Source organism: Dinoponera quadriceps, unplaced genomic scaffold (assembly GCF_001313825.1).
Source record: "Dinoponera quadriceps isolate SergipeBrazil2010 unplaced genomic scaffold, ASM131382v1 scaffold71, whole genome shotgun sequence".
In the NCBI taxonomy this organism is placed as follows: Eukaryota; Metazoa; Arthropoda; class Insecta; order Hymenoptera; family Formicidae; genus Dinoponera; species Dinoponera quadriceps.
The window spans coordinates 1065414-1088610 of NW_014554274.1; the positions used below are offsets into that span (position 1 = coordinate 1065414).

Genomic DNA, 23197 nt, shown 5'->3' on the forward strand with positions numbered 1-23197 from the left:
AGTAATTACGTAGTCGCTGCGTAGTTGCTGTATGCATCGAACGACGGCGACACTCACCAAAGCGAATGACAGAGACGCGAAGACGTAGTGGAAGATTATGGACGAGGAATTGATGTAGATGATGGACGACGACTCCATGACGACGATGCCGCATATGACGATAGCCGCGTGGTGCAGTATTCGTATCCTGCGGCAAAGAGCGAGGGTAGCGATTTATAAGTAGGACACTTAAAAATGTTACAAATCGAACACATTGGATTCTTCATGCGCACCTCGTTTCTATCGCTTCCCTCTTCATCACGTTCTCCTCCACCAACGTGTGGACCTTGTGAAGCACCCCCATGTACAGCAATATGAACACCAGGAACATCATCGTGGCGCAGCTGACGAATATGTTGTAGACGCCGCTGCCGTAAATGAGCCACCAGGACTCGTGTCGCCATCCGGTGCTCTGGTGCGTCAGTTCGGTCGCGAACACGGCCAAAATCGGGACACCTGAGTGTAAAAGTGCCGATTGAAGACGTTTCGAAATTACAAGACCTCTCGATCTCGCAGTTCTTCACAACGATAATGATAAAAATAATGAAAGGAATCACCTCACCTCTTTTCAATTCGGAATCTCAAACAACTTTACCCTTAACACAATAACATAACAGAAAATACAAAAGACTGCAAATACTTAAAATACATAATTAAAATATATAAAATATATAATATAATTTTCTCAATAGTAAAGGTATTTTATGTCTTCTATGCCCTTTAAATCAAATTGTAGTCGGAGACAAACCTTTGAGAATATAATAATCTTTAAGAATAATAATAATCTTTATTAACAGAAAAAAACAACTTAGTATACGAATGGAAAATCGTAAGTGACAGGACAACTCGTTAGATCCACTAGGTCGAAATAGGGAAAGCAGAGAGCCTAAAAATACATGGAAAAATAAACGAAATAAATAATTATGCACAATTGTGGTACTGGATAATTAATTGGATGTAACTTTCACCGGTTATCACGGCGATCACTGTCGGTTGTAAGTGTTGACTAGGTCGGATCTGTGTGAGCTCGGCGTACACTATCAGAGCCTCGGAGATGGGCGCGGACATGCCCACGAGGAGAAACGCTTCCAACCCGATCGCCACGAGCGAGTACGAAGACTGCAACGCATAACGATGGAGTTGGTGATGATCCGGAGAAATCCGCAGGTAGACGCAGGTAAAATGCGATTACCTCTGGCAGATTATCGTGGACGGCGTAAATGAAGATGGCCATCGCGCCGATTAACGCGCCGCAGCACTGGAGCTTCAAGAAATTCAGCCAGGTTTTGTGCTTCCACCAAAAGGTGCCCAATATCAGGGCGGACAACAAACATTGGACCAAGCAACTGCTGCATCCGAATATTATTATGAACGTCGTCTGTTCCGTCTTTGCCAACACCACCTGCAATGTTGGAAGAATCGGTTATAAACGGCAGCGCTTCAGCACTTAAATTGAACCTCTTGAATTGGGTTATTATTAATTTTTCCTAACAAGTTATTAGTAATTAATGTTTCGTATTAATTATTAATTAAATGATTCTTAATGATTTTTATCGTCAACAGCGCGGAAGCGTGGATGACAGCGGGAGGTGTGCCGAATTTCTCATGTTGGAACTATATTTACTTTTACCGCGCGAGTCGTCAAGAAAACAGCGACGGTACCCGCGGTAGGGCACAGACAATGCGTCGTGGCGTCGCCGAACACGGTGTTCGCTATGCAACTGTTGAGATCCCACGAGCCAGAGTTGTCCATCAGACCGCACGACGTGTTCCAGCCGCTCGTTTGGTTCTGCAAGTGCCGGATCTGCAGGTCGACCCATATCTTACTGTACTTGTCGACCCCGAAGGAGGGCACCGCCACGGTGATCACTCGGGAATTGATGCGAAACTCGAGATCCGTGCCGTCGCTAAAATTTGCCCTTGATTTTAATTCACATTCGCCGATTCGGTCAGCTGAAATGAATCCTTTAATCTTTTCAAATATAGCTAGATTACTTTTGAAGCAAACTCGTGGATTTTTCATGCTGTAATAAAGACCGAACGAATAAACTCACTCGAGCTCCGTAACGTAGGCCGTTGGGATGAAGCGCGACATGTTTTTGTACACGATAACGATTCCGGCGAACGTGCTGTTGGACTTTACATTGCGCTGTCTCTTCTTCCACAAACGTATAGCCACTTTATCTTCATACCAATCAGGATACCTGTTATGAATAAATCATGATCATTTACGACGTAAAGAAGCAAAGGCAACTTTAGATCGTAGATTTATAACGTCGATAGAAAAATCTTAGGAAGAAGAGGACAAAAAGCTGGAGAATAATTACGTGTGCTCGGCCGAAGGCATCTGCAGCGAATGCGTGATACTGTCCCCGTTGTGAGATTGCAGCTGCTGAATATCCACAGCCATGGACGACAAAGCCATATGCTTGCACACGTGTTTCAGTTGCTTGGACCAGTGAATTAGATTCCGTTGCGTAAGTTGAAGCAGCACCGACAACTTCTGAAAATCCAGGTTCGCGAACTTGAAGTCTGACCCCGAGCCTCGGGATAAGTCGGAGAGAGAAGAGTGAAATTTCAAACGCACGGCGCAATTTTGAATGAAAACTTGAATGTTTGAAGTATGAGTCTCCGATGAAAAGTAAAGGTAGAATATATAAAACCAAGAGGAGTCAAGTACGGATGTTTTAATTAAAAATATCAATGATGTCATTATATTAATATTAATTGTGGGAGGAAAAAATATGACCTTATTCTATTTTTCGAAACTTAATAATTTCCGAAGGATTTTAAATTAATAACGATTATTACTGGGATTCAAAGATTCGGATTCATACATGGAAGACTGTTGCGTGCGTTCGTTCGTCCGAAACAATCCAGTATATTCGCGATAGACAATTTCACCCTTCCACAATTAATATTGATATAATGACGTTATTAATATTTTAAGTGATATTAAAACATTCATGCTTGGCTCCTCATGGCTTCTTAATTTTTTACACCTATTGGTCCCGAACGAATAACTGTAATATTCCGGTCGTTCCATTCAAAAGTGCCTCGCGCTATCTGAGAGGCGCCTCTCTTTGCCAACATTAAATCCATGTTATCTTTACCTCTTGACTCGAGATTGAGTACTCGTCGCTCAATATACGATTTATTATGTGAGTCAGAGCCTCTGCGGAAACGTACGCGTCCAGCGGATCGATATTGTACTGATACCTCTCGATCTCCGCCAACATGCTTATTATACGATCGCCTTCGCCGGGGTAGAGCGGTAATGCACGTTCGTGCAGAATCTCCCAAAAGGCGAGGATCGTCCCGGAGCTCGTGATATTTTGGTAACCCAATGTTAGACTTCGAAACTGCGAAATAGATCGAGTTCGCAGCGTTAGATACACCTCCTCGATGAGGAATTCAGAGTATCTTTGATATATTTTAATTAATAGGTCGATTAATCGCAAATTAAACCCTTGTTCCACAAATTTCTCTATTGAACACATTTTGCCGAATTTTAATATATGGGGGTTTTGAGGGTTGCTGATTGCAAATCAGCCGAAGTCAAAATTAAAAAAAATTTAAATGGCGGATTCTCAGTATAACAATTAAATTGAAATAAAAATTAACTGTGGCTTATTTATGTGTAAAATTTTTTGAGTTGCTAGGCTTTCCTCTTTGATTTCAAATCTGCACTAACAATTTGAAAAGATAAAATAGCGGATCCAATATCGAAGAAATTTGTGCTACTTTTTAGCAAAAAAGTTTTGCATAATCCAGAATTATCGACGAGAACGTGGCGGGTTTCTAATTCTGTGTCTAGTTCTATGTCTTTTTTTGAATTTATTTAGTCGTATAATTTATGAAGTCGTTATCGGTCTCTCTCTTTCTCTCTCTCTCTCTCTAATAAATATTTGCATAGAGCATCGTCATAAGTATTGAAATGCGACTAGTGACGCATCGAAAGATATTACTGCGACCCTTAATTTATCCATATTGGCTCGTTTGACAAATAGCAATTTATTAAAGATGTTTCGCGCCACGTCGGTCAAGGCTGTTTCGGCATGCTGTATTCTAAAGTCATCGTGAATCATCATAAATCGCGTGTGGAATGCTGAGGGGAATAAAGTGCTCACATTGTTGTAAGGCGAGACCAATGCTTTGTATAAGCAAGACGAAAAGTCCGGTGTTTGCCATTCGGGTGTGGTGGCGTCTTTCATCGAGCAGAGTCTGGATACCCGTCGGCCCACGAAGTATCGAGGACATTCCAGTAATGCCTCCGATCCTGGAGCGGTGTCCGGCCACTGCAGGCCCCAGGACTTCCCGCCGAGGCAGATCGGTATCAAAGTTCGATTCATGACTTCGACCCGGACGGACATGGACTTGTGCGCTACGTTGCAGGTGTAGATCGCGGATTTCTAGAATGCCGAACGGGTCGTTTGAAGAATGAAATAAATTATTACCCGAACAGTGTAAATGTTTAATAATAATAATAATAACTTTATTAGATGGTCTAAGTATCAATATACTGAATAAATTACATTTTTTATACCAGAATATATCAACCAAAAGGTGACGCGCCAGGACTGTTTCTATTGTATTATCTTGTACAAAAATGATTTTATAGATTAAATTATTTCGTGTGAATGATTTAATCGTTTAAGACATTCTACTGGTTTTAGATACCTTTCGGATGTCTCCAAGACGTGTCTTAGCCATCTGTCTTGCCTGAGTATTTGTACATATTATTCTGTTCAACTTGATTGATTAAGCGAGTTAGTTACGGTAAAAGATCCTGAAGAGTCGGAAGACAACTAGAGAGAAGTAAGATAAGACAAAAGAAATTTCCATGACGTGAGAAGACGAAGATGCGTCTCTACCTGAGCGTTGGTGATTTTCAGGATACTGCCCGCTGGATATAAGTCTTCCCAAATTGCCCGACCGGGCTCCAGCTTGAGCAAGGCACGATTCTTCGTCCAACCGAATCCAATCCCGATGTTACGCATGTTAGGCGTCGTGCACGTCAATTGAATGTTGCTGCCCTGCGAACAATAGTCTGACGATATTGGTATTCGTCTCCCTCGGAGTTTCGATTTCGCATATCCGCGACGGATCTAACAATCGCGGCTTACTTTCTCTATGATGGCGCTCATCGGCACCACCTTCACTTCCGGCTCATCCCTGATCTCGATGTAGACGCTTTTGCATTGCTGCACGCCCCAATCCACCACTTGACACGTGTATTGGCCGCCATCGAGCAGGTTCGCCTTCTCGATGGTCAACACCGACAGGTACACGTCCGAGCCGTCGTTCGGCAAATTACTGACCCAAATTTCTCTAAAATGATGAAGTGAATAGAACCGCATAACTCGAGAGGGTAGCTTCCTCATTCTTTAAAAGATGAGACGTCGCGTGTTTGAAATTATTTAATATCGTTATTTCCCGATTGTTATTAGGAATAATTGAATCGAGATTGAATAACTCTCATCCAAATTTCCCCAAAACGACAAAACGAATAGAACACATGAGCCAAGAGTAGCTTCTTAATTATTTAAAGAACGAGACGTCGCGTGATTTAACGTTTAATGTTATTTAATATCGTTATCTCACGATCGTTACTAGGAAAACTGGAATCAAAATTAAATTAAATACCTAGTAGCTTTGCTCGTGTTCACCAACATGCCGTCCTTGTACCAGGTGAAGTTTATGCCGTAACTTCCTTGAGCAGCGCACGACAAGACGATCTGATCTCCCAAGTGAACGTCGTAATCGTTCACCTGATTGATCCGCAGACTCTAAAAAGTGACTCGACTCAGCGATTCTCGGATTACACGACGATCAATTATATTCTCTATCTTGATCTTAACGAGTTAATCGGATGAACTTGTTGACTCGGATTCAACTGGGCTTTATTGTCTCCGAAATTCAATAGCAGACATTTAATCATCGGGACGAATTGTACGCCGGTATACTCGGATATTATAAAGTTCTGCTAATTCCAGTTGCGTTACCTGCAACTTGAGCGCGGGCTTCTGCTGGAACGTGAAGTGCGTGGACTCCAGCGCGATTTCGCTGAGACGTCGGCGCTGCACGAGTCGATTTAGCGACTCGCGGATCTTGTCCCCGTCATCGGAATTCCCGAAAAAATGAAAGGTCACCTCGGAAGTGGGTCTGTCGGAGGAACAGTCATGATGAAAGAAAGATCTCCGGCGACTCATCTCGCGCAACAGTACAGTAACACATCCACAGCGAGAATTATCTCGACGAACAGAACCGAGGGACGATATCGATTTACTTGACAGAAGCGATCGTTCCCCCCCCAAAGTATACTCTCTTTCGAAAAATCACTCGAGACGTGCACGACCCGCGTATAACTGTACGTTTTATCCTTGAATGTGTACCTACTCACGTCACGCTCAGGATTTTTAACTCCTCCAGGGAAGTGATGTTGGAGTTCCTTAGGTACTTAGCGAGCTATAAGAATAAGTTCCAGTGAATTAAGTACGCGGTACAAGAGCACCGGTCGCGAAAAAAACATTATTTATACTGTAAAGAGAAACAACTGCTCTGTTTATTTTTCTTCTTTTAAGTAATGATTTAATGTGATTTATCGTGAACAAGAAATATTTTCTTGATAATAGATTAATATGATATTGGCGATATAATATTGATCGATCTTGATATCTTAAAATAAACTCATCACAGATATGAGAAAAATTCATTGTCATTTACTGAAAAGAAGGATCCTTTCAAAGATATTATGAACCTCGTCGGAGGAAAGTTCGGTTAATTGAAATAAGTAAACCGAGAAGTTCTAATTTTAGTGTTTTAATTTAATTATCAGGATTCGGAGAATATATCTCGAATAAACGAAAACTTATGAGATACTTGAAACGAGTAGTAATATTTATTTGAACGCAGTATGTTTCTCCGTGTGCAGGCGACATATACACAAAGGACGTGGATAAATATGCGGAGGGTAAATAATTAAGCGTATATAAATAAAGGCGTGGAGGAAAATAAGAGAGAGACCTTTCGCATTCTGTTCGAATTTCATGTATAATCTTATTATCATGTGTTGTTACATAAGTGTATACATTATCTCTGCTCGAGACGCGCGTTCTCAGCGCCGTCGAGTTTTACAAAGAGTACACAGAGCCGGGCGCGGACTTAGCCCGCGCTTCAAGACAAATCGCAAACAATCGCGAGCTGTACACGCGCCACATACATACATTAATCAACACTTTCTTATCCAGCCGCCACCGGGTGCTTCCGCGAGGAAAGTCACTCGAGTGGTGGTACGTCCCCGTCTTAACGATAAATCGCGCCAGACCGTGGCTCAGGCGCCGCCGTATCTCGCGATTTTGAGACAAAAATGTCCGGTAATCGGCATCCTCGCTGATAAGACGCGGGGGGGGGGGGGCACATATACACATAAATATACGTCGCGTCTGCCGGACTGACAAAACTCCCCTTCGTCCTTGGTTTGTGGAGGATCTCCTCGGCCGTCCTCCTCCCCAGCAAAATGCCTTGGCCGATGCGTAAAGGACCGCGCCAGACGGCGGTAGTCTCGCGTAGTTTCAACTTTCTTCAAGGACAGATCTACGAGTTTCACTCCGGCGACTCCAGGAAAAATGGATCATCGTTGGTAATCAGGACGCACGACAGGTCCGCGCTACCTGGGCATAAGTGGGCCCGCATCCGCTCCCGGGAGACCCTCAGCACTTTGATACCGATCTCACGGCAATATGCCTCGAGCAGTATCATGTGCAGGTGACTGGCCGAGTCCATCTCGACGTCGAACGGCACGAGACAGACGCTGTCTTGGCTGTTGCATCCCCGGGAGGCCAACATTCGCAAGGTCGGCAGCATGCCGCATGTGATGGTGCTGCCCTGGCTGCAGCCGAGGCCCTTCTGCTCGCACCACGATGTTGATTTTCCGCTGTAAGCCATTCTCGATCAGTCATCCGCGATGCAACGCGCCGTTGCGTAAGCCCGCTCGATTATGCCGGCGAGGAGTGGATGCTCGGCTGGGCGAGCGCGGAATTACCCGGGACGAGAGTGGCGATTTCGCGAGAAACTGCTGCTACTTTATTAATTCGCTCGTTTGCGAGAGTGGAGCGCGCGGAAAATCCCGGGAGATTGCGTTCCGCAAGCTTTGATGGATCGCGTTGGATAATTGCTTTCGCAACTCGAGGACGGCTTGGTGAATTTTGAGATAACCGTTTTTTTTATTCTCTCTCTATTTTTCCTTCTTTTGATTAAAGAACGATAAGAATTTCTCCCGCCGCGTCGAAGGCGCAAATAATCCTTTCGAGAAACCGACTTCCCGGTATCGGAATTTATCTGATTTCTGACGGGGGAACTCGAGATTGCGCTCTCTCGCGGGTCTTAGATTACACGATAATCGATTTCTGCAATGTCACGAAGTAGCGAAGACGACGAGAGAGATCCCTCACGATAGGTCTGAAATATTGCGCGACCCGGGCGAAGTTTTGAAGACAGCGAAGTCAAAATCGAGTCGCGTTCGCGCCGTGACCGAGCATCTTCTTATCGCCGCCGGCGGAAACGTGACCGTCGCGCCGCAGCTCTTCGAAATTTGGCGCTCTGACACGCACCGCCATGCGAGAATGCCGCGCGATGGCCACGTGGAAGAGAAACTTTCGGGCCTGTACACTCCGTGTCGCGATATCTACCTGTCGTTCATAGCGGCCTGCGCGTGGTAGGACTGCGGTTCCTGGCAGCAAGTCATATCGGTCAGTATCTCCGGTCGCTCGTTCGGCGGTTTAATCTTTAATGAGCCTCTCTTGCACACTTCACTGAACGTCGGAATTTTCGTGGTCTCGGTAACGCCTGAGGGACGAATTTTCCGCACTTTTCGTGGACGCTCTTCTAGATAATCCACCGAAGCACGAAGAAGCACCGAGAGAGGTTTCGCTTTTCTCTTCTCCTCTGCCTCTCTCTCTGTTTCCAAGACGGTTTCACTTGATTTCGCTGTGACGCAAACTGACGTAAACGCTAGTAAGATGTCGCGGAGTAGCTCTAGCTGATCGACTCTTCTCTCACGAGCTTCTGTCTACGTTTGACCTCGAGGCGCGTCGCGCGCGACTTTTATCGATCCTGCCCCACCAGCTCGTCACCTTCGCGGATAAACCGCCGCCGCCGCCTCCGTAGTCGTCGTTGTCGTCGTCGCGTTGTTGCGCTATGTACATAACGGAGCTTTTTATCGGTACACGCCCGCCGCGAGCTTTACCGGGAAACCCGAGGAAAAGACTGCGCGGGAGTCAGGGGAAAACGTTCGAATTAGATCCCTGCGCGTTGTCGAATTTCCCGGAGAGAAAGAGGGAGAGAGAGAGAGAGAAAGAGCAGAGGAGCGATCTTTTTCGGAATTCCTAGAACATAAATTTCCGAAGAATGCATAACAGAAACACAGAAAATTCACGAAGGCGAATAAATAATAAATTACAACGAAGGATATAAATAATAAATAAGATAATAAATTATAGAAAATTGCGATCACTTGTATTCTCTCTTTCTCTCTCTTAATGACATAAATAATTATACGTATACATTAATAATAACAATAATAACAACAATAATAATAATAATAATAATGACAATAACAAACAGAAAAAAGATGAAATAGACAAGAGATTTATTACATTCGAGACAAATTCCCTTTTACGCAAGCAGTGTTAGTTACAAATATTTCTTGATTGAAAACCAATCAAAATACGCGCGTCATAACGTCGTTCGCAATCTATCGAAAACAGAGAAAGGTAAACAATTCGAGTTAAGAAGCAATGCAATCGACGTTTACGTAGAAAATTAGCGGATTGAATAACAAAATAGAATTGGTATGGGAATCGCGTCACAGTGAGACCTACTCGACCTACGTTGAAAAACTTGGGAACGAGAGTGACGAAAGTCGACGGTCGATAGTCGATAATGCGGAGAGGAGGTCGAGCGAGTAATTTGATTTGGCGCGGAATTCCGCGAGATACGAAATGCTGCGGGTGACGCGGAATAAGCCGATTGTAGTTTCGCGTCCTCTGATTCATTGTAACGCTGTTTTGAAAACATCGCGCTACATAGTTGCAGACTGATCGATAAGTCGGGCTTCCCGAGTACGGCTTCGGTTTTTGCGTTGCGCTCGCGTGCCGCGGGGCTCTCGAGCGGTTCGTCGAAACACAACGGCTGAGCATAAGTTCAAGGTGAGAGAGGAATTGTCGCGCAGGTTACTCGATTTTTCACGAATAGGTCGATATTAATTATTCTTCGATACATTAGCTGGAAACGAAGCATGCCAGGCATTCGATGAACTAAAACACACGCGCGCTTTACATCTCGCATTGCTTTCCCATTCTCGTCGCGACAATTATCAGCAAGCTCTCGAAATTGATCTGACATTTATCGCCACAATACGTCAGAATATACCGAACAGTGATCGCAGCCGCAAAGTTCGCAGCGACGTGGAGAAAATTAGTTGACGTTAAATTTCACTTCTCGAAATCCACGAAATCCAAATATCCAAATCTCTCACGTCCAGAACTGGTCATATGTAAAAACATTATCATCTGAAACGTGTAAATTTCATGCAAAGTACACCGGGATCACTTTATCGTCTGTACGCGAAAGAACTAAACTGGAAATAATTACCTTTATTGTTGCGATAAAGTCAAATTAAAGGAAGAAAATTTCAACGCGAAAATCCGAAGCGAAAGCACGTATAAGTATTGATCTCTCACCTCGCCGTTCTCAATTTTCCATTTCCGCGAAAAACGTCGTCGTTGATTCCGACGAACGATGATTATTAATGAATACAGCGACCTCTTTAATGCGCCAAGAAAAAAAAGAAAATGACGATCTAATCAGTCTGAAATGCTCGCGAGATCGCGAAACTTTCAGCGGACGGGGGGTATGTCAACGGAATCTACCGGGAACGGAGCGTCGCGTGTTAGGAAACATAATTACTTAGTAGCAGCGCAAACAAATTTCCATCGACGAGGATGAAAAGCGGCGCTCGATGCGACACGTTACATCAATTCAAGTGGATTATCTAACGATCTCATCGCCGTCCTCTTCGATCCGCGGACAAGTGTGTCGCCCACGCACGTGGACAGTCACGGTGACACCGCTCTTTTCTAAAGTTCACTGACAAAAGGTTCACTGTACCGAGCACAATCGAAATCTGAAAGTACATATATGCTCTTGGTGACACGTTCCTTCAAGGTTGGGTCGTTCCAGGCGTATCTTTAATCTCGCGTCTAAGAAGGATCGTAATATCAAGAAACACGCAAAACACGCCCGACAAATAATTCAATACGACGGCAGATTAGATAAGGTGAACTCTTGAAATTCTTCTTCTTGCGACAAGAGCATGGTTCGGATGCTACGGAGAAACGCGCCGATTGAGAATCTCCTGTATTCCTGTCGTTAATTCAATCGTCGGCGGAGCAATTCGAAGTTACCGTACGGACGAGAAGCGGCTCCGAAATGACGAAAAGTCCGAGTCACTTTGTGCATCCGAAAAAGAAGAGCACGAAACTTACGAGGAATCTCTTTCCTCGATGTGATGTTGCACCATGTACGTGCATTATGTCGACTTCAGTCCAGTTTCATCATCCGCAAACACCTGACCAGGAAAAGAGCCACGTCGACCGTCCGCCGTCGCGGCTAGTACGGTCAATAAACTTCATTTTGAAGCGATCACCCTTCGTATATCTGCTCCCGATCGAGATTACATGTGTGACGGTGTTATGTCAATCCTATATATGTATATCTCTCTCCCATATACGTCCGACCGGGAGATGATGCAAGCCTTTGTTCCACTACGTTTCACCAGTCGCGCAATCGCACAATTTCCACGATAACGGAAACCAAGAGGATTAACAATATCCACCTGGGGAAGTATTAATATCGCCGTGTGCGCCGCGCTCGTTCCAAGCTTCCTCGCTTTCCGCGAATGGCCGGGGCGACGCAGCACCGAATAACCGCGGCCGTATGACGGCACATTAATTTCACAAAGCGCGCGACCTCATTTTTATACTCGGCGATACTATACTCGATAATTAAACGTAATTTAATTGAGAGAAATAACTGGACGTTTCCATTAACGGCTCGGTTATTCCAAAAGCGGAATAAAAGCGGCAAATAAGTGCGAGACACATGAGATAATGATATTTTAAGCTGCACGCGTGCACGATATATATATATTAATTATTCGTGTAACAAAATAACTTTACAAACTCTACAAACAACTCTAATTCTAATTCCTTAAATTTGATTCCCGAAACGCTACCGAAATATCAAAATTGCGTAACTCGGCGAATCATATTACAATAATGCGTTGATATTGTAAGTGGTGGTAATTAAGCGTCAAATAGCCATACGTAATGATGATCAATTCGGGATGGTATTAATTAAATGAACGATTATTACGACGATTACGTGAATTTCACCACCCGCGTTCCAGTTGTATAAAGGTCACCTAAGCTGAAGGTTTGCCTTCGTAATAATATTTGTTTTATAGCTGCTATACGGGTTTCGTATTAATGGGTATAACTGGTGCAGGTCTATTAATATTGTCGTTCGAAAAAATGTACGACAGACATTGCGCAATAGATGCGTTTTCAAAATGACATAATGGAATTATGTCATGGAAAATTGCATAAGCTATGAGGAAACGTATCTGCAATTTAAAACAAAACGCTGGAGAGAAAGGGCGTTAGATAGAGATAGATAAATAGATAGATAGATAGATAAAGCTTTCTTCGAAAGAGAGGGAGAAAAAAGAAAAGGAGAAATATATCGAAGTTTTAAGAAGTAAATATAAACCTAAGGTCTCGATTTTGACTAGTTGATACTCTATATATCTTTATTCCGCGAACGGAAAAGTCGTTTTCTTTTTAAACAGAAAATTCAGATCACTAAGAACAGAGAAGAGAAAAAGTTATATACTTGACAAGGCTATCTAAAACTCTTTCCCGGGAGTTTCGTATTCGCACCTCGCAGAACGGATTCGCTATTTGACCTACTTCTTACTAAGAAACGTTGATCGATGAAACGTTTCCCGGTCAAGAACCTCGCAGGCGTCCTCGGCGATGTTTCACCGAGTAGCGAGGAATATTTTGCAAGCGGGATCGCTGGAAATCCCAAAACGTCTTGGACAGGGACACCGTTGTCGCCTTCAAAGTTCTTTCGCGGTAAAGCTGATTCCCCGTAAGAGCCATAAATGTTGCTAAGAATACTCAAGTGGTACATATATTTTTTATACGACAGCATCAGAAAACGTTAAAGTCTCGATTTCGAGATGAAACGTATCGAAACTCGGCAAATGGAACAACGGACTACGAAATTTTTGTTTATATATTTTGTTTTATTTCTTTACAGGTCACACGGTTTTTCCAATATTTTCATGTTTACGCACTGAGAAAAAAACGTTTGGTTTAGTCGGGATTATAATTGGACAATGAAGTAATTGTAGTCGGGAAACCCATTTCCGCGGTAAGTGTCATTACAACGTTAGCGATAATAATCTTATGTGCATTTTGCTCGTTACCTTTTTTTTATTAGCGCAATAAAAACTATAATTGGAGTTGAAAATGCAGTGAAATTAATTATTTCACCCCTTGACGTCATTATTCGGGATTTCACTCGTTATTCCAAGGTAAAATGTGTGATAAATAATACATTACGTTAAAATCGCGACCGGTTTCGCGGGCGCGCATGTTTTTCCCCATTGCACCCATGAGTTATGAACGCTGTTTGCGTAAATGTAATTTCCTTGCGAGAAAAACTGCAACGTCAACACGGCTCGTGTGTTTATCAGTGTTATAATGAGTACAATGTTGAACTCGAAAGCAGAAAATTTCGAAAATCTATTACACCTAAAGTCCTCGCGTCCAATTAGACTGGAGGATATCTTCGGCACCAGTATCAAACAAAATACTTTCTTACTCGAGATTCTCAAGTCGGTCGCGACTCGATCAATCGGCAATCTTATCCTATATGAAATACAATAAGAATTTATCATTATTATCTATACGTGGGATTGCAATCGTAATACTCTTCCGAGAAGATTATCACTTATCACGACTTTCTATCGAGAAACGGAAGTTCTCAATGTAGGATTATACTTTTCTTCTTACGATAGCCACTTGTAAAACAAACAATCGGTTTAACTCCGAGAATTGCGTTTATTTTAGAGCTTCTCAAGAGAGAGAGAGAGAGAGACAGAGAGAGAAAGCAACGTGTGCTAAATGGACAGGCTATAATTAGCTCTTGTTTTCGCCGACGATGATTGTGAGAAGTGTCGCCTGTTTGAAGAAACGCCTAATCGCGAGAAAATTCTCGCGGAGCACAAAGGACACCTGGGATCATGTCTTGCGGAACAGTCACGGGGCATCGCTTAAAGGACTCACAGAGAGCCGACGAGACGTGGTGAGGACGATCCTGAACAATACCGAGGTATCTCACGACCACATGACTCCGGAACTGAAGTTATTCCTGTTGACGGAGAATTGTCCTCTGTATCGTGAGCCCTTTCTCGACAAAGATGGCGATAGGAGACTTGACTCCTTGACGAGGACCACATTCCAGGATCCGTTCTGGTCCATATACTGGCCCGGTGGACAAGTGCTCGGGAGATTCATCCTGGACGAGAGAGAACGGATTTTTGGACGTAGGGGTGCGAAGGGTGGTGCTCTAAGGATACTGGATCTGGGCGCAGGATGCGGCGCCGCGGCGATAGCCGCGAAATCGATCGGGCCGTGGCAAGTGGTCGCGAATGACATCAACGAAGGTCAGTACATCTGGCGTGGAGTCATTAATTCAAGCGGAAGTCGGGATCGAGAAGCGTATCGTTAAACACATGTGCGACATGTCGCGAATAAAATGCGGAATTGAGTGTCCTTATCTGTCGAGGAAAGATTCGCGACATTTCAATTTCGCGAAGTGTAGAATTCAGCTGCACGCTTTTCAAAGTTTATTAATAGGATTCCGAGAAGTTCCCCTTATCTACCGTGTATAGGCCGATGATAATTATTATCGCGGTGCTTTCGGTCGTTCGGGAAAAAAAATAGCTCCGCAGGATGCGAATCAAACGAAGCGCTACGGTATAGTCCGGAATAGTCCCTATACATATTGGACACGTCATACCACAATCGCGGTGTCCTTGCGTGATAACGTAACTGATATCGCGGTTGCCGAGGTTGCCGCGAGTCCCCATAGGGAAAAGCTTCAGCGCGAGATACAGGCGAAAAAAACAATAAACGCATCGGGGAAAAAGTAATTCGGAAAAAACGCGCCCTCGCTTTATTGATATTTGATACGGACGATCGGCGTATGTGAGCAATCATATGTGTGTGTGTGTGTGTGTTGCAACACCGCGGCAAACTGTGACACCGCACATTTTCGAATGATGTAACAAATAGCGATCGTTTCTTGATGACTTCGCGTTATTCGGTCAGTAAACAGTTATCGCGCCCAACAGTACGATTGCAACAGGATTCGTTATTAGGAAATCGCGATGTCGACGCCATCGATTCGATCGATCCGGCAATCCACCGCGCGGGAATTCCGCCGAATTTCGCGACAGGTCGTAAATCTCCGGCGGATAAATGCGCGTTGATATTGTAGACACATATGTAATATGCAGGCATGCGTTACTGCGTTTGTTTTGCGGTTTCGTCGAACTGATGAAAAATGTAAACGGAAGGAGAGAGAGAGAGAGGGAGAGAGAGCGAGAGAGAGGGGGGCTATCGGTTTGTGCAAAGTTCGTCTAGACAGAGGGGAAGACGAAGAATATGTGTGCACGGGGAATTACTCGTCTCTCTGGCTAATAATCGAACAACGATTAAGAGAGCGGAAAGATGAGTCAGTAGCGTAACTAGAGTTTCAAGAAGCATCTTGCTGTGAAACTTACTATGTACATTTTGGACAGCGAGGACCTCGATTATCCCGACCTTTCCGTGACAGTTTATAATCGTATTCCATAAATAGTCCAAGTAATGTAAACGCAAACGCGACATTAGATAAGAAAAAGAGAGAAAATAAATTGTCATTTCTTCGAAAGCTTACAGAATATTTTGTATTAAAACTCGGTTTCAAAAGTTGATCGGAGAATTATGGTCTCTTATGACACCATCACTATTTTAAAATAATATAATATGTGGCACAATTTTAACAGCGTGACTGGAAGTTATCTTTAACCCTTTGCACTCGAGGGCTCCGGAGCGGAGCCATTTAAAATTTGTCTTCAAAGGGCTCCGCTATGGAGACAATGCAAATAGCAAGAGCGGAATATCCTATACACAATAGTTTTTACGATTTGTCTTTGTCCTTATGTTATGAACTGAATGTTATTTGCATTGTCTCCATAGCGGAGCCCTCGAGTTTGAAGACAAATTTGAAATGGCTCCGCTCCGGAGTCCTCGAGTGCAAACGGTTAAATGAGCAATATTTTTAGCGTTACATTTACTAAGAAATGATGAAAGAACAATAAATGGTAACAACTTACGATTATTTGACTATAGAACCGTATAAAACTGCGTTTATATCAAAACCTGAGGCGGGACGTGAAAAAATAACTTTTGACCAAGAAATAGTCTCAGACCGCTGCGCATTACGAATTTCACTCCTCGTCCTTTCGTCCCTTTTTGCGTACGCTAGAAAGTCCCCGACAGCAGGAATTCCCCTCAGAGTCCGGTGAAACCCGGAGTTACCTGGGCGGGTCGGTGGCCTAAGGAAATACCAAGCGGCCAGTGTTGACGTCACTCTTCGGCACATATATATATATATATATATATATACACGCATGCCGTGCACGTTCACCTGCGTGCGTGCATGTGCGTGCATGCGGATGTGCGCGGCGGCGACAGACAGGTGGTGTACATTGAATGAACACAGCGCGGCGGAGCCGATGGTAGGCGCGAGTCCAGAGGCCAGATAAGACCGAATTCCGACGGACATGACTCAGAAAAGAATGCCGAATGCGTACGGCTGATTCCATTCGCGCGTTCCGTTCGCGCGGCCCCGTCGTGCCAGCCATTTGTTGCGCGCTGCAGTGGACGAATTGCGTCGCCCGCCGATAGTAACCTATCGGCGCCTGCCTGTGTCGCATTAATTGCGCGCTATACGCGGAATTGGCGTTGTCCCTGAGGAAAAGGTTTCTATCAATGAACGCAATGGCGTCGCGAGGAGACGTCTCTGCCGAGACGTCCTCTCGTACTCGTGACAAGCGCGTGTCTGACTGACCGCGCTTTCGTCACCGCGAGTTATTGACACGCGACAACGGCCACAACGTCAGTCGCGTTCGACTTTGCGACTCCGCCATTTATTACGCGCCGTAGAAACGCAAATTCGCAGCATTCGTAAGTTGCAGCCGCGCGGCGTCGCGCGATTTTACGTTGAAGCGCTCGTCGGGCAACGTTATCACGCGAATCACACGTGAGGCGATTTCGTTTATCGCACCTCTTATCGTACATACGCGACAGCCCGTTCTTGCAGCAGAACAAATAGGATAATGTTTAAGCAGATAACGATTAAGATATAAAGATTGGAGACTGTTAACGCGTCCCGGGCGATAATCGGTGAAAAATATTGTCGCGTGGCCACCGACTTTCGATCCTCGCTGAAAATTGTCAAGTTTCGTCGTGTACTGAAAATCTGTACGAGAAAGTAAACGAATAACCGCCAAATTTTCGAGATAAAGGTTCGAACAAAATTCGCAAACGATCGCCAATTATGAGCAATGCAGGTCACAGGAAAGCGCATAAAAGTATAATCGACGAAGGACGCGGCAGTAAAAATCGCGAAAATCTGCGGATTTACGACGAAACGAATAATAATAACAGCCGAATTTATAGAAATAAAAGTCTATATCAAATTTACAAACTATCGTCAATAATAAGCAATATAGGAAACATGGAGGTGCGTATAAATGCAACCGGCGAAATGCGCGGCAGTAAAAATCCCGATAGCGAAAATCTGCGGATTCCCGACGAAACAAAAAATAACAGTCGAATTTATAAAAATAAAAGTCTATGCAAAATTTACAAACTATTGCGAATTATGAGCAATATAAGTAATACGAAGGTATGACTTCGGTTCGGTTGACTTTTTTAGTATGTCCGTCATCTCGTTGCGGGAAAAGTTAAGTTTCGCTCTGATCTGAGTTGATGTTCTCCGTACGAGTATTCTTATCTCTGCAACTGTTTTTGTTATGCTTTCTATGTTATCAAAGAGTATTCCCCGTTTATGTAGTGATGAAACAAGTAAATAAATAGAAATTCAGCCGGCAAAGCACGCGGCAGTCAAAATCACGATGGTGAAAATCTGCGAATTTATAACAAAAATAACTTCTGAATTTATAGAAATAAAGGTCTGTACACAAAATTTACAAACTACTGCCAATTGTGAGCGATGTAAAGTAACACTAAGGCACAACCGACGAAACGTGCAGTACGAATTTCTAGAAAACCTGCGAACATTACGTAATCTCGTGATTACCTCGAATTTCCACGCTCGTACGACGATTTTGAACGAAGAGCAATTTTAGAAGTGAGCAATTTTAGAGTTCCTCGGAGTAAATGGATCTCCAGAGAGGCCATTGCAGGATATAGCCTGCAGTTATGCATTACACCAATACCTGAGCTCGTAAATTTATTCCGGCTTAAGCAGGTCAGCGGGGAATTAAGAGGCGGTACACTTAGGACGGGTTTCCCCGTTTTACGCAGATGCTGGAAAGAAGGACCGTCCCGTGTGCGTCAGTGAAAGGTCGTCGATTTTCAGTATTACATTCCTCTTGCATCGTAATCGACGGTCGATACTTTCTACCCGCTCGAAAAGGCGAACGGCAGCGAGTAACGATAATATATTTACCAAGTAAATTTCCCAACTCTGTGTTGTTACCAATTGCCACGTTTGCCACGTGGAATATTGTTGATCGAAAAGCCGACATTGAAAGCCGGCATCATAATAATCTCATCATATGAATCACTACAAATATCTTGATATCTCCGGTGATTTTCCGGGACACGGTCAGGGAAAACAGCAGCGCAAACGCATCGTGTATGCTTGCGCTCACGCTGATAAAATTTTCCTCCTCCTTGCGTTTTTTTAACATATACGAAGAAAACGAGGTAAAAAAGCTCTTCTGTTGCGCGAGCTGTTAATGGGCTTTCCCGTGTTTGTCCCGGTATCTCGGGAACTCGAAAATTCGCGGAACAAGATTACCATTCGTTTCGGCGGCGCACAGCATTTCATGTTAATCTGGCACTGGCTGTTCTTTCGGCGCGAATCGATATGAGTCAAGGACGTTATATTTAAACGCGAGAGAACGCGTGCGTTACCCGTTCCAAGGTTCACGAAGCGATGCCAATTATCGTGTGCGACGAAAACACAATGATGTAACGTGTGCGGCGGATGTCCAATGACAGCCCCGTTATCGCCCGCTTACCTTCGTTCGCGCGGACATTGCCATTCAATCGCGAGGGCGAAGATTAGCCGATCGCGACGCGATCCGCGCGCGAGATACGGGGCCGTTTTAGCGCGCCGGCCTCAATTGACCTTACGAGATAATACTATCTCGTCGGCGTTTACACTCTTATTTGTACTGTTAATTACCCCGAACGTCTATTCAAAGAACACGCAGCGCGCCGTTCGGCAACGGAATATTACGGAGTTGAAATTCGCAGCTTTCGCAGAGCGATATCGCGCGAAATTGACGTGCGGCAATTATCGGGCGGCGTTTTCGGAAGTGTGTCCCGCAACTGAATCGAAACGGACGGATTTCCCCGTCGAGTTTTCGATGATATTTCAATTGCAAGCACAACGAGATTAGACTTGAGGTAGCGTCGAACTTGAAAGATAAAAATAGAAAATGAAATACCATTCCCCCGATTAATTGAGAACGCACGTCAAAGAGGATCTCTGACGTTCGTTCGCGAATAACCGAGGAGGAGTATCTTTTCCTTCTTATCCGAGAGAATTTCCGTCTGAGGTTCTTCGTTTAGCGAGATATTCAACAATAGAAATTGTCAAGTCGTGACAAATAACGATTGCTCCGTCGAGAAATGAATCGACGCACGATTCGTGAGTGCGTCCGTTGCCAATATATCAGTCGATGCCTAGCATTACGATGGGACAATGAAGCTAATTCAGCGGAACATATGCAGGAACGTGAGAGACAAATATTCACGATTACGATATTAATAGAGTGTATGAGTCAGAGTTAGGGAGTTACTGATAAATGCACGCGCGCGCGACACGGTCAGTTACCTGTGTAGGAACATGCTTTACGATCGGGCCGCAAAATGAGAGAGATACTTTTTAAGCAATTAGACGACATGAACAGTATCACCCGCTCAATTTCTAAATCTATGTGTCTGTGTTACACGCGTATCTTTTTTCAATACTGCTGCGCGCGTTAATTTTTACGCGTAAATTTTTCGACGTTCCGTTATAGGTTTCACTGAAAAAGAGGATTTCATTGAAAAAGAGTGGTAGAGTCAACGAAATTTTGCTTAAACAAGCGAGATTTTTTCAAGCACAACGATTAGCTCGTTGAATAAATTGTTGTAATGAGTAATTGAAACTTAAAGTTTGCGATTTAGTCGGAATCTAATAACGCGTAATTTATCCGGTGTATAGTCTTTTTTCAACAATGTTGACCGCTGATTTTATCAATCCAACTTGATGTTTCCTCTATGTTGGAGCATTTGGAAAGTGTCAAAATTAAAAATTCTTTCCACCTAAACGTCTTTCCACGTGAAACGTTTTAAAATCTCCACTGAATTTTACATATCGACAGTATCGGCGATTAAAGATCACGTGATAATCATCAAAATAATATGTTGCTTTTTGGATTTCAGTCGCCTGCGTAGCTATCGCGATGAACGCCATGCTAAATGACGTGGATATCGAAGTGTCGTGGGAGAACCTGCTGAAAAGACCACCGGAAGACCTGTACGACATGATCTTCGTTGGCGATCTGCTGTACGATGAGGAAATAACGAACATCCTAATTACGTGGTTGGAAAACGCGCACGCACGAGGTGCGCGAATTTACCTGGGAGACCCAGGAAGGCACGGCTTAACCGAGAATCTCAAGAAACGATTGAGATTGTTGCGACGATATTCCTTGCCGGAGAACGTTAAGAGAGAGAATCATGGTTACGACACGGCCACCGTGTGGGAGTTTGCGGCCGGAACAAAGTGACCGAAATAGCTACACTTATACACGTAGCTATGTTATCGAGGAAAATTGCATTTTGTACGTACCACTAATACCAACATTTCTTGAATGACAAATTCAAGTGATTGAAAATAATTGGCGTGATTGAAAATAATTGGCAATGAGAGAAACTTGGACACGATTTTTCTGCGAAGCTTCAGTGAAATTGATTTACTTTTTTTTTTAATTCAATTTTTAACCTTTTTAAATAATTTATTTTTTGGCAATGTATTTTTTTAATAATTGTTCCGAGAAACACTCGTGTTCATTTTCATCATATATTCGCTCGTTTATTAATTTTCGAAAAAAATATATATGTATACGCAGCGTTAAATTTCAAACGTAACAGGCCGAATATCTCGAAAACTAAATGAAATATCAAGGTTCGGTTTTTTTAGATTGTATTGTTTGGAGAAGGACAAATTTTGATGAAAAGAATTTGACTTCTAAGATTTGACTTCTAAGACATTTTTTCTTATTTGAAAATTTATTAATAAAGTTTATTTCTTCTTTGTTCTTTGAAAGTATATTTTTTTCTCTTCTGAATACTTTTTTCTGTGATTTAATCTTCAGTTGCCTCGGATGTGTAGTCATTGAATTCGTCATGAGAAGAATTACAAACATAGATGTTTAAAAAATTAGAGTTCCATTTAAAAAAATTAATTTGACTAACTCACTTTTACGCCTCCATTCAAATTCTTTTCAAAATTCGTTCCCCTTCAAACGATCTAAAAAAAACCTCATCTCGATATTTCATTTCATTTCCGAGATAATCGGCCTGTTATGTTTAAAATTTAACATCCTATATATAATACGTTCAGAATATAAAATATTTCATCCCGACATAATAAATATTTCTTTATGGCAAAACAAACGATATACCCAAATCTTACTTAAATTTAAACAACTCGCTCGATCGTAGAATCCATCATTATGAGAGCTGCATAATATTCGTAAATAATGTGCACATATATCTGTCTAAGCAACGCACGTTCATCAGCGTATTGACGTAATCGCGTGAAAATCGTAACGACAATTGTGATTGGCCACGTGTAACTGTGTGCAGGTACAACAGCTGTGGCTCGAAACTCACCAAATGCCGGCTACAATTATACGATGCCGGCTACAATTACGATGCCTACGTTAAACCGCAGGCATTATTCTACGCGGGGAAGTCTTAACGATATTGTTCCCGGCAAAATGTATATGAGGCGCGTTCGCGCGCATACGTGGCGCGCGTTATTTTAATAGCAGGGAATCCTATACTCGTTACATAAACGAATTGCATATCTCGTTTTCGCGTAAAAATGCAGCTGCGCTGAAGCGCTGCGCCGTGCAATCGTGCGTTTATCGCAAATATTTACCGAGCGCGTCGTTCCACCGCGCAAAGTGTGCGTCATTCCGATAAACGATCGCTGTTAGACGCAATTCGTATTCTTTCATCGCAAAGTTCGCGCAAATTGCCTCAGACTGATTTTCGAGTTTGCTTACCTGTTTGCTGACCAACGATTCCAGGCTGCCGTGCTGCGACACCGGACCCGTGCGGAGAGACGTCACGTTCGACAACTTGATCCTGCACTCGTATCGCGATCGATCTGCGAACACAAAATTCGTACATTAAATAACAAAGAGAAAGAAGGAAGTAAAGCCAAGAGCATTCCAGTTTAATTTGGTAGAAATTTGGCTCTTACTGGCTTAGTTTGTGAGTGTTGTCATTTTGACATTTTATCGTCATTTTATACATTATGCATATGCCCTAAGTCTGCTGCGTTTTTTATTAGCGAATTCTTCGGTTGAAATAGAAAATACGTTTTTGCTTAACTATAACGTTCGAATCACCAACAGTTTTTGACTTAGCGGAACGATAAGTGGAAGGGATTTGTGTATTTCTGATTTATTGAAAAAAAAATTCATTTCTTGCATAAGTGT

At 43.3% G+C, this 23197-nt stretch overlaps 3 protein-coding genes across 10 annotated transcripts in view; 1 reads left to right on the plus strand and 2 right to left on the minus strand.

Moving 5' to 3' along the window:
- Positions 1 to 23197, minus strand: part of LOC106741243 — a 30862-nt gene that overhangs the window by 3817 nt on the left and 3848 nt on the right. For 3 of the 4 annotated variants that reach the window (XM_014613054.1, XM_014613032.1, XM_014613038.1), the window contains 15 exons: positions 22760 to 22863; positions 6443 to 6507; positions 6045 to 6204; positions 5686 to 5828; positions 5166 to 5370; positions 4914 to 5075; positions 4170 to 4451; positions 3153 to 3401; positions 2367 to 2542; positions 2094 to 2243; positions 1664 to 1946; positions 1232 to 1441; positions 1008 to 1158; positions 273 to 495; positions 58 to 187 (listed from right to left, as the gene is read on the minus strand). In XM_014613054.1, coding sequence (XP_014468540.1) covers positions 58 to 187; positions 273 to 495; positions 1008 to 1158; positions 1232 to 1441; positions 1664 to 1946; positions 2094 to 2243; positions 2367 to 2542; positions 3153 to 3401; positions 4170 to 4451; positions 4914 to 5075; positions 5166 to 5370; positions 5686 to 5828; positions 6045 to 6204; positions 6443 to 6507; positions 22760 to 22863 — 2693 coding nt within the window. The remainder of the gene's footprint in view (positions 1 to 57; positions 188 to 272; positions 496 to 1007; positions 1159 to 1231; positions 1442 to 1663; positions 1947 to 2093; positions 2244 to 2366; positions 2543 to 3152; positions 3402 to 4169; positions 4452 to 4913; positions 5076 to 5165; positions 5371 to 5685; positions 5829 to 6044; positions 6205 to 6442; positions 6508 to 22759; positions 22864 to 23197) is intronic. The other variant, XM_014613045.1, reaches the window with a different exon arrangement.
- On the minus strand, positions 7074 to 9311 carry LOC106741302. Its single transcript, XM_014613124.1, has 2 exons — positions 8730 to 9311; positions 7074 to 7975 (listed from the first exon to the last, which is right to left on the minus strand). The coding sequence occupies exons 1-2, from the start codon at positions 8783 to 8785 to the stop codon at positions 7645 to 7647; spliced, it is 387 nt and encodes a 128-aa protein (XP_014468610.1). The 5' UTR covers positions 8786 to 9311; the 3' UTR covers positions 7074 to 7644.
- LOC106741275 (protein N-lysine methyltransferase METTL20-like) lies at positions 7982 to 23194 on the plus strand. 5 transcript variants are annotated; one of them, XR_001374165.1, is made up of 5 exons: positions 7982 to 8789; positions 13426 to 13539; positions 14241 to 14836; positions 20907 to 21307; positions 22784 to 23194. XR_001374165.1 is itself a non-coding variant. In XM_014613112.1 (5 exons), the coding sequence occupies exons 3-5, from the start codon at positions 14332 to 14334 to the stop codon at positions 21251 to 21253; spliced, it is 720 nt and encodes a 239-aa protein (XP_014468598.1). In that variant the 5' UTR covers positions 7982 to 8789; positions 13426 to 13539; positions 14241 to 14331; the 3' UTR covers positions 21254 to 22322. The 5 variants fall into 5 exon arrangements, 3 of the variants coding, with proteins under 3 accessions (XP_014468598.1, XP_014468576.1, XP_014468586.1); XR_001374166.1 differs by lacking the exon at positions 22784 to 23194 and adding an exon at positions 22335 to 22606; XM_014613112.1 differs by lacking the exon at positions 22784 to 23194 and having other exon boundaries at positions 14241 to 14502; positions 14635 to 14836; positions 20907 to 22322.

Bases quoted from the DNA above. Each gene is read 5' to 3' on its own strand.
- LOC106741302 (XM_014613124.1), bottom strand. From the start codon at position 8,785: ATGACTTGCTGCCAGGAACCGCAGTCCTACCACGCGCAGGCCGCTATG. The intron at 7,976-8,729 runs GTAGATATCGCG...AATGGCTTACAG, and splicing joins CAGGCCGCTATGAACGACAG to CGGAAAATCAACATCGTGGT.
- LOC106741275 (XM_014613090.1), top strand. From the start codon at position 14,332: ATGATTGTGAGAAGTGTCGCCTGTTTGAAGAAACGCCTAATCGCGAGA. The intron at 14,837-20,906 runs GTCAGTACATCT...TTTGGATTTCAG, and splicing joins CGCGAATGACATCAACGAAG to TCGCCTGCGTAGCTATCGCG.